The sequence below is a fragment of the Salarias fasciatus genome, chromosome 1, assembly GCF_902148845.1.
Source record: "Salarias fasciatus chromosome 1, fSalaFa1.1, whole genome shotgun sequence".
In the NCBI taxonomy this organism is placed as follows: Eukaryota; Metazoa; Chordata; class Actinopteri; order Blenniiformes; family Blenniidae; genus Salarias; species Salarias fasciatus.
In genome coordinates, this window is record NC_043745.1 from 39528192 (window position 1) to 39539138 (window position 10947).

Sequence of the window (10947 nt, forward strand, 5' to 3'; positions counted from 1 at the left end):
ATATTGCTTTATGCTAATATTATATTGTAGTATCAAACCAGACTGACACACTTTTCAACGATTCATACGTTGGAAACGAACAGAAACTCCGGACTCCAGCTTTAACAGGACATTTTTTTCATGAAACAGAAAAAGATTAAGTTTTCCAGGAAGACCACATTTTTGTCTTTGTGCCCGCTGCCGCTGGCTCATTCTTCTTCTTCTTCTTCTTCTTCCCTCGTTTTCTCAGCTCATCCAAATGTGTGGAAAATTCCGGAGCCGTGTTCTCTGATGCGTTCTAGCAAAAGAATTAAAAAAAAAAATTTAAAGAAAATTTTTAAAAAAAAACAAGGTGTTTCTCTCGTCCCCTCGGCCACATTTCCAGCTCTATCTTAACACATTACACATCAAACCGTCAGTATTTTCCTTGTGATTCTCACAGTGTCTTCAGTTCCTCTCTATCTCAAATGCTTCTCTCTCCAGATGCGTTTGTTTGAGGAGAGTGTAGAAAGTTCTCCCATCCACTCCAATGCATCAAGAGAGATTTTCCAAAAGTTGACACGTTTTTACAAACTCGCTGCGGCTGAATGGATGATCCCACAGACGTGAAACTCTCAGGATAAATCCATGAAAGGCTTCTGACGCCCACAGTAAAAAAAAAATAATAATAATGATAATTTCACTTCTTGGTTTTTGAGAAATGACATTTCTTCAACCAAACTAAATGAAAAAGTGCTGATTCACTGTCATGGCTGCTGAGAGCAGCTGGTCTCCATGGCAACAGACACACCTGCTGAGAGCAGCTGGTCTCCATGGCAACAGACACACCTGCTGAGAGCAGCTGGTCCCCATGGCAACAGACACACCTGCTGAGAGCAGCTGGTCTCCATGGCAACAGACACACCTGCTGAGAGCAGCTGGTCTCCATGGCAACAGACACACCTGCTGAGAGCAGCTGGTCTCCATGGCAACAGACACACCTGCTGGGTGCAGCTGGTCTCCATGGCAACAGACACACCTGCTGGGTGCAGCTGGTCTCCATGGCAACAGACACACCTGCTGGGTGCAGCCGTCTCCTTTTCATCTTTTTTCAACTTCTTCACGTCTTGCTAACACACACTCCAGCTGGCAGGCACAAAGTAACTTTTCCTCTGGAATTTTCTAGTTTCAAATCTGCAATCTGCTTCTCAGAGTGACGCCGTTTATTCAACACCGACCTCCAGTGTTTTCTTGTACCGTGGAGGGTGTGGTGTTTTCCAGCTCTACGCTGTGTGTGTCTGGAGTTGTCGGTCTGAAACCCGCCGTGTGTCTCTGCAGCGGCAGGAAGTGCAAACCCATCTTCGTGCAGATCGCCCGGCAGGTGGTGAAGCTGAACGCCTCCGACCTGCGGCTGCCCTCCCGGGCCTGGAAGGTCAAGCTGGTGGGGGAGGGGGCCGACGACGCCGGCGGCGTCTTCGACGACACCATCACCGAGATGTGTCAGGTGGGCGGGGCTTTTCAACGTTTCCAGACCAGGGGGGCTCAACCTCCGGCTCTTGGGCCGCATGTGGCCCTTAAGTCCAGCTCCAGGGAGCTTTTACAGTAGAAACGTGAACAAATATTAAACTTGCTTTTAATCGTAGTTCCACCACAGTGATTCGTCAGTCTCAGATTCAAATAAAGGTTCAAGTGAAATTAAGAAAAATAGATAAAAGCACAAGAAACGTAGAATAAAGTGAAAGAACGGCTTAAAAACACGAGAATTTCTAAAAGAAGAACATAAATACGGTTGGAAGAAAGCCTGAAAAAACTGATTAAAAGGAGGTAAAATGGTTTAAACTGCTTAAATTTCAAAATGTTCAACAAAAAATACTTGAAAATAGGAGCAAAACTGTTAGAATTAAGTCCAAAAATAAGTTACATTTAATAAAATGTTCACTATATTGAGCCCTAACTTCATAAATGCATCATCTGATATATTTTTAGAAAACTTTATGAAGCTTCTTGAGCTCCAGGAAGCTTCACCACATCATCAATAAACATTTAGCTTATTTTTAGATTATTCTATGATTCGTCTCTCTCGGTTCAAAACGGATCAAAAAAGGTTCCAGTAAAATTGGGAAAAATAGAAAACAGTCGGGCCCGAGCCCCCATGTCCGATTTATCATCCGATTAACTTAAATAACAATAATAATAATAATTTAAATAAACATAACTTGTTTTGGTCCCTTAACTCTTGAAACAAGAAGGATATGAACTACAGGCAGAATGTTTTACTGTCTTACAATACTTGGTCCTTTAGTGTTTGTTTAACGTCATGATGTCTTGACATGATGACATGATGTCATGATGTGATGACGTCATGACGGTTGCTGAACACAGTAGTGATGGTCATTATTAGACGTTATTCCGCTGGAGTCCGTCACGTCACACCGATATGAGAAATGAAGAATAAATTGGCGTTGAGTCGGCAGAAACCCGGCCGATGTGGATTATTTTGAAAAGGGCTGATATCGACCGGCTGATGAATCGGTCGGGCCCGAGAAAAAAAACACAAGAAATGGAGAGAAAAAAAAATGACAGAACAGCTTAAAAACCCTGAAATGTCTCCAATTTCTGACATAGGAAAATGAAATATGGCAGAAAAAGGATGGAAAACTGTTTAAAAAAAAAAAACGAAAATGGGTGTAATTTAAAAACTGTCTAAACAAAGCTTGAAAAGAGCAAAACAGTTAAAATCAGGAACAAGAAGCAGTTCAGTGTAATGAAATGTTGTCTGTTCTGAACCGGAGTCGAACTTCTTCAATATATTCCAAGATCTACTTTCTGTTTGTGAAGCTTCCTGAGCTGCTGGGGTTATTTCCAGGCCTGGCCAGCGGGGGGCGCCATGTGACGTCACTCGCTCATAGTGTGTGTGTGTGTGTGTGTGTAGGAGCTGGAGTCCGGGGTGGTGGACCTCCTGATCCCGTCCCCGAACGCCAGCGCCGAGGTGGGCTACAACCGAGACAGGTGAGAGCCTCCTCAGAGCCCCGCCTCCCCCCCAGCTGTGAGACTGTTACACCCCCCCCCCCCCCGACTCTCACCGCCCCCACCTCCTCCACCCCCGCTCCCGCCCCCGTGACTTTCTCCCCCCTCCCCCGCCATGACACTCTACCCCCCCCCCCCCCCCCCCCCCCCCCCCCCAGGTTCCTGCTGAACCCGTCGGCCTGCCTGGACGAGCACCTGCTGCAGTTCCGCTTCCTGGGCATCCTGATGGGCGTGGCCGTGCGCACCAAGAAGCCGCTGGACCTGCACCTGGCGCCGCTGGTCTGGAAGCTGCTGTGCTGCGTGCCGCTGCAGCCCGACGACCTGGAGGAGGTGGACCTGCTCTACGTGCAGACGCTGCGCAGCATTCTTCACATTGAAGACAGCGGCATCACCGAGGACACCTTCCACGAGGTGGGGGGGCGGGGCCGGGGGAGGGGGCGGGGCTGAGCGCTCCAGCTCCTCTTTACACTGTTCAGTTCAGCTTTATTTATACAGACGATTACAACACGGTCATTTGTAGACAAGAGAGAGAGAGGGAGAGAGACACAGAGACATAGAGAGAGAGGGACATAGACATTAAGAGACAGAGAGAGAGAGAGGGACATAGAGCGAGAGAAAGAGAGACAGAGAGAGAGACATAGAGAGGGAGATAGAGGGTGAGAGATAGACAGAAATAGAGAAAAACAAATAGAGAGAGAGACATAGACTTAGAGAGACTGAAATAGATCGAGACAGAGAGAGAGACATAGACACAGAGAGACAGACGGAGAGACATGCAGGGGGGCGAGCAACAGGGAGAGAGGAAGAGGTATATAGAGCGAGAGAGAGGGAGAGGGGCATAGAGAGAGAAACAGACAGAGAGAGAGAGAGAAATAGAGACAGACAGACACAAAGAGAGAGACTGACATTGAGACTGGCACAGAGAGAGAGAGAGACACAGACAGACTACAGGAGAGAGAGTTCATAGACTAGATGAGGGACGGTGGTTAATTAGTGAAACGTGGAGAAAGAACGGAGAAGTGAAGCTGAACCCGGAGTCTGTTCCACATGGACGGTGTTTCAGATGAACTGGTTCCCCTGTTAACTGGTGACTGATTCCTTTAAATGCATGCTGGGAAAAGTAAATGTTAAGGTAAGACTCTCCAAAAGACTCGACGATTAAAAACTCACTCCAGCTGAACATAAGATCGGTCGGGCTTTCAACATCTGTCGGTCACCAGTTACCAAGGGAACCAGTCAATCTGAAACACCGGGTGGGCCGTTAGCTTAGCCACCAGCTTCGCCACCAGCACCAGTGAGCCACTAGCTCAGCCACCAGCATCAGCCAGCTGTTAGCTTAGCTACCAGCGCCAGCAAGGAGTTAGCTTAGCCACCGGCATCAGCGAGCCGTTAGCTTAGCTACCGGCGTTGGCGAGCAGTTAGCTTAGCCACCAGAGTCAGCGAGCCGTTAGCTTAGCCACCGGCACCAGTGAGCCACTAGCTTAGTCACCATCATCAGCTGGTCATTAGCTCAGCCGGCTGTTAGCTTAACCACCAGCGCCAGCAAGGAGTTAGCTTAATCACCGGCATCAACTAGCCGTTAGCTTAGCCATCGGCGTTGGCGAGCCGTTAGCTTAGCCACCAGCGTCAGAGCCGTTAGCTAACAGAGGGTTGGGTTTTACTGTCGATGAGCTGCTAGCTTAGCTATTAGCTTAGTGAAAGGTCTCTGGGCGTGGCCTGTTAGTGGGCGTGGTCTGTGGAGCTGGCCCCTCCCTCCTGGGGCGGGGCCACGTGTTTGGCCTCCCCGGCTCACCGCCGCTCCGCTTCTCCTCCAGATGATTCCTCTGGACTCGTTTGTCGGTCAGAGCGCCGACGGGAAGATGGTTCCCATCATCCCCGGCGGCGGCAGCATCCCGCTCACCTTCTCCAACAGGAAGGAGTACGTGGAGCGAGCCATCGAGTACCGGCTGCACGAGATCGACCGGCAGGTGGGCGCGCACACACACACACACGCACGCAGACACACATGTAGAACCAGGCGTGACTCCGCCCCCTCCCTGGCCCCTCCCCCAGGTGGCGGCGGTGCGCGAGGGCATGTCGTGGATCGTGCCGGTGCCGCTGCTGTCGCTGCTGACGGCGCGGCAGCTGGAGCAGATGGTGTGCGGCATGCCGGAGATCTCGGTGGACGTGCTGAAGAAGGTGGTGCGCTACCGCGAGGTGGACGAGCAGCACGCGCTGGTGCAGTGGTTCTGGCAGACGCTGGCCGACTTCTCCAACGACGAGCGCGTCCTCTTCATGCGCTTCGTGTCGGGGCGCTCGCGGCTGCCCGCCAACACGGCCGACATCTCCCAGCGCTTCCAGATCATGAAGGTGGACCGGGTGAGTCCGGGCCGGGTCCGGAACCGGGGAACGCCGTTAGAACCTGCTGCAGTGAGAGAGGAACCCGGACCGTACCGGGCCGGCGGGTCTGGAAGGTTAATGAGCAGGACAGCAGCTTAACCAGCAACTTAACCAGAAGCTTTACCAGCAACTTGACCAGAAGCTTAACTAACAACTTAATTAGCAGCTTAACCAGCAACTTAACAAGTAGCTTAATTTGCAGCTTTACGATACACTTAACCAGCAACATAATCAGCAACTTAACTAGCAGCTTATCCAGAAACTTAACCAGCAGCTTATCCAGCAAGTAAATCAGACCCTTAACCAGCAGGTTAACCCGTCACTTCTTTATTGACGCCGTCAGTCTTTCCTTTTAGAACCTAAAGAACAAATAAAGTTTGACTTTAAGCAGAAGAAAGAAAATGCAGCAGTGATGGTTCTGCAGTCTGACAGTGTCCTCTGCCCCCCCCCCCCAGCCCTACGACAGCCTGCCCACCTCCCAGACCTGCTTCTTCCAGCTGCGCCTGCCGCCGTACTCCAGCCAGGCCGTCATGGCCGAGCGGCTGCGCTACGCCATCAACAACTGCCGCTCCATCGACATGGACAACTACATGCTGTCCCGCAACGTGGACAACGCCGAGGGCTCCGACACGGACTACTGACGCGCACGCACACACACGCACACACACAGAGCCACCTCGGCCTCTTTTAAGTCCGTTTTAAGGCGGACGGCACAAACAGCTTTTTGGTTTCTGCTGGTTTTTATTCCCACATTTAGTGTTTTTTCTTCTTTTAGCGCCGCCTGCGGGCGCGTGCATGAGGTGTTTGAGGACCGGACCGGACCGGGCCGGGCCGGGGTCCCCGCCGCGGGACGCGCCAAACGCCCTGGACATTGTGTAAAATGCTTCATCAGCGCCACGTTTTGCAGAATTCTCATATTTATTGTTTTCATCGCCGGTGCCGAGTTTCCCAGAGCAACAGAGGAGAAAAAGAAAATGACAAAAAAACAATAAATGCTGAATAAATCAGGCGGGTCTGTCTTCACTGGGACTGGGGGGGGGGGCATTCAGGGACGGGAGCGAGTGTAGGACATCTTGCAGTGAGGCATTCAGGGACGGGAGCGAGTGTAGGACATCCTGCGTTCAGGGATGGAGCGAGTGTGGGACATCCTGCAGCGAGGCGTTCAGGGACGGGAGCGAGTGTGGGAAATCCTGCAGCGAGGCGTTCAGGGACGAAGCGAGTGTGGGACATCCAGCAGCGAGGCGTTCAGGGACGGGAGCGAGTGTGGGACGTCTTGCAGCGAGGCGTTCAGGGACGGGAGCGAGTGTAGGACATCCTGCAGCGAGGCGTTCAGGGACGGGAGCGAGTGTAGGACATCCTGCAGCGAGGCGTTCAGGGACGGGAGCGAGTGTAGGACATCTTGCAGTGAGGTGTTCAGGGATGGGAGCGAGTGTAGGACATCCTGCAGCGAGGTGTTCAGGGACGGGAGTGAGTGTAGGACATCCTGCAGCGAGGCGTTCAGGGACGGGAGTGAGTGTAGGACATGCCAGATTCATGATGGAAATCAAAGCAACATTAAAATTCTTTCAGAATTCTTTATTTCAAACGATAGAAACATAAAAACCTGCCGCCGCTGCTCCTCGTTCCCTTCTGGTCACAGAACCAGCTGACGGTCTGGAGGCGCCGCCCCTTTAAGAGAACCCAAACCCCAGTTCGATTGCAGTAATGCACCCTCTGAGCTGCAGGGGGCAGCAGAGGCTCACATTCTCCACAGAGCAGGAAGCGTCGGCACCTCGCTCCATCTGCTGGGGTGAACCGGTATCACACCGCCAACAGACGCTGCATCTCCGTGGAAACGGTGGAACCCTGGGAAAAAACCTGAACTGTCCCTTTAAATGAACAGGAAGCCTGGTTCCCACTCAGCCTGTGAGAGCTTAAAGGGACATTTTACCATCCGGACGACTGATGGTCACCATGGCGACGCCTTGAGGCAGAGGGGAGTGTGTGTGAGTGTGTGTGTGACCTGATGGGTTTTCTCGGCCCTCGGTCTGGACTGACAGGCCCTCTGCGTCTCCTTTGATCCCGTTTCTGGGACCTGGGACGCCACACAGGGTCGCAGGGTCCACAGAGGTTTGTCTTCTCTTCATGTTTTTTCTGTTCAGGTTGCCATGACAACGGCGCTCACTGAAACGCCCCGTTTCCATGGAAACAGGCATCAAAACATCATGTAAACAACTTTTTCTTTCATTCTGGCGCCGTCGGCGTCCTCGGAGCGATGGAGCCCTGCCTCGCCTGCAGGAGGCGCTGCAGACGCGGGGGGGCAGGGGGTCGGTACTGGAGGACACGGCGCCGTCCTGCATCGCCACCTGGTGGACGGAGGCAAGTGTTGCTTTAACAGGTGAGGCTCCGCCCAGTGAGGCCCCGCCCACTGAGCCTCCGGGTGTCTGCAGGGAGCAGATGGGAGACGTGTGGAGCCACTGGAGGTGAGTGGAGGACGAGGAGCAGAAGCCATGATGCTGCTGAGGAGGGAAGCAGATCAGAAGGTTATCTGCTTCTGCTTCACCTCAGGTCAGAGGTCACAGATCCCTCGCCTTGTTTCAGTGTTTACTGCAGGGATGGGGAACCCTGGTCCTGGAGGGCCGCAAACCTGCATGTTTTCCATGTCTCCCTGCTTCAACACACCTGAATCGAATCAAGATTCATGGCCAAGTCCAGCAGAAAGCCAGATAACGAGCCTTATTGCAATCAGCTGTGTTGAAGCAGGGAGACATGGAAAACATGCAGGTTTGCGGCCCTCCAGGACCAGGGTTCCCCACCCCTGGTTTACTGGATGACGTGGACGTTGCTTCCACATGATTCTCATGTAAAGATGAAACTCTGGAAGTGTTTGCCACCTTGGCTGAAGCGTCCAGGTCTGACAGGTAGGGCGGCAGAGGGGCGGAGCAGCGCTGCAGGGGGGCGGAGCAACGCCGCAGCAGGTCGCCGATGGTGATCAGAGCCGCCAGGAAGCGTCCGCTGCAGGAAACAGAAAACAACCTTCAAATGACCTTCCAGAAAAGTTCATTTTGAGGGAATTTATTCTTTCTGCCTGCCTTTCCTAGCCAGGCGTCGGACACAAAAATGTGTGTAAATTCCGGGAACGGTGTTCTCTGACTTTTGTTGGTGTTCTGGTGAAAAATCACCGGGAAAATTGCCAAAAACCGGCATTTTTTTCTTCTTCATTCCGGATGAGAGTCGCCTGAAAATCACAAAAATTCATCCCCAAACATCCACAGTGAGTCGCCATACTTTCACGTACAGACGTCATTAACATATCAAAACGTTGGCATTTTTGTCCTCTACGCAGATGTGAAAACCTCATTTCAATATCTTTTACCACATTTAAATAATGAGCCTTAAGGTATGGAGAGAATTTCAGCCATTTGTGGATTTTATAATGGGCTAGAGTGGGAGAAAGGAATTTAGTGAGGGAGGCTCTCGATTCAAACCCCCAAAAAACTTATCTCTCTCATCCCTCCGGCCACATTTATGGCTCAGTCTTCACAAATTAAACCTCAAAACGTAGGGATTTTTGTTATGATGCTCACAATCTGGTTATTTTGTTTCTATGTCAAACGGTTCTCTCTCCAGAGGCATTTGTTTGAGGAGAGTGCAGAATTTTCTCCCATCCGCTCCAATACATTTTGGAGAGATTTTCTCACCTGAATCCAAAACTTCACACATCTTTCCACACTCGCCGTGGCTGAATGGAAGATCCTACCGACAGGAAATCTTCACCATGAATCCATAAAAGGCTTGAGTGAATAAAATTTTTGGAATTTCGCCTCTCGCTTCTCGATAAACGACATTTCTTCAGCCATGTGCACACTGCTTGAAAAACTGCTGATTCACTGTCATGGCTGCTGAGTGCCGCTCGTTTCCATGGCAACAGAGCAGCTGCAGACTGTCATGGCTGCTCTCAGGTCAGAGCTCACAATGAATGTGGAGGAGTTATACACACACACACACACACACACACACACACACACACACACACACACACACACACACACACACACACACACACACACGCAGACGTGGATAGCTCAAACACACCACTGTCAAAAAAAGTACTGGAAGCACTGCAGAAATGTACAAACCTGACCAACAAGAGCCTCACTTCACCAATATGTGCCTGACTTCACCAACACGAGCCTGACTTCAACAAAAGCCTGACTTCACCAACACCAGCCTGACTTCAACAAAAGCCTGACTTCACCAACACCAGCCTGACTTCAACAATACAAGCCTGACTTCAACTCCAACCTGACTTCATCACCGGGAACCTGGCTTCACCGACAGGAGCCTGACTTCACAAAGAATAGCCTGACTTCATCAACGTGAGCCTCACTTCACCATCACCAGCCTGAATTCATCAACACCAGCCCAACTTCACCAATGCCAGCTTGACTTCACCAAAGCGAGCCTGACTTACCAACACGAACCTGACTTCCCCAACATGCACCTGACTTCAACAAGAGTCTGACTTACCAACACGAACCTGACTTCACCGACACAAATCTGACTTCACCAACATGCAGCTGACTTCAGCACGAGCCTGACTTCACCAGCACGAGCCTGACTACACCAGCATGAACCTGACTTCACCAGCATGAACCTGACTTAACCAACACCCGCCTGAATTCATCAACATGAACCTGACTTCATCAACAAGAGTCTGACTTCACCGACACAAACCTGACTTCACTAACACGAGCCTAATTTCACCAACACGAGCCCGACTTCACCGACACAAACCCGACTTCACCAACAAGAGCCTGATTTCACCAACACGAACCTGACTTCACCAACACCCGCCTGACTTCACCAACACCAACCTGACTTCAACACCAACCTGACTTCACCAACAAGAGCTTGACTTCACCAACACAAGCCTGACTTCACCAGCACGAACCTGACTTCACCAACACGAGCCTCACTTCGCCATCACGAGCCTGACTTCACCAATATGAGCCTGCCGTCACCGACACGAACCTTACTTCACCCCCAATAAAAAATGTCTAAGTAGATTTTTTTAAGTGTCAACATCAGAATGAGTTGTTTGATAATAATAAACATTAAAAACATGAATTTATTCTGAAAACCGCCCTGGTCTGGTTCGGCCAATGGGTGCAGTGGAGCATTGACCTTTGACCTTTCTGTTAAATGCGGACCAGGACGAGCTTCACATGTGTTTCTCACCTGGTGTCTGGATACTGAAGAAGTCCCAGAATCCTCTGGATTCGATCCTCTGCAAGGCTCTGCTGGAAGCTGCTGAGACCTGGGGGGTGGGGGCGGGGGGGGTTGAGGGGTCCGGTTCAATCCGGATGAGACCGACCGATCTGGATTTACTCACGTTGGGAGAATCGTCCCGATCGGAGGCGGCGAAGGATGGACGACAATGGAGCGACGAAACACTGCAGCTCCGAGCGCTGAGAGGGAGGCAGTTGGCTTCACTTAACTTCAGTTAGCTTCAGTTAGCAGCTGTTATCATCAGTTAGCTTCAGTTAGCATCACCGAGCTTCAGTTAGCAGCTGTTAGCATCACTTAGCTTCAGTTAGCTTT

General features: G+C 51.0%; 1 protein-coding gene across 1 annotated transcript in view; it reads left to right on the forward strand.

The window, feature by feature from the left end:
- herc1 (HECT and RLD domain containing E3 ubiquitin protein ligase family member 1) overlaps positions 1–6369 on the forward strand; it is a 59164-nt gene extending 52795 nt beyond the window's left edge. Inside the window, 6 exon segments of the mRNA XM_030105508.1 lie at positions 1297–1462; positions 2891–2967; positions 3144–3396; positions 4800–4952; positions 5038–5343; positions 5820–6369. Coding sequence (XP_029961368.1) covers positions 1297–1462; positions 2891–2967; positions 3144–3396; positions 4800–4952; positions 5038–5343; positions 5820–6005 — 1141 coding nt within the window. The 3' untranslated portion in view covers positions 6006–6369.
- The last annotated feature ends 4578 nt before the right edge of the window (positions 6370–10947 follow it).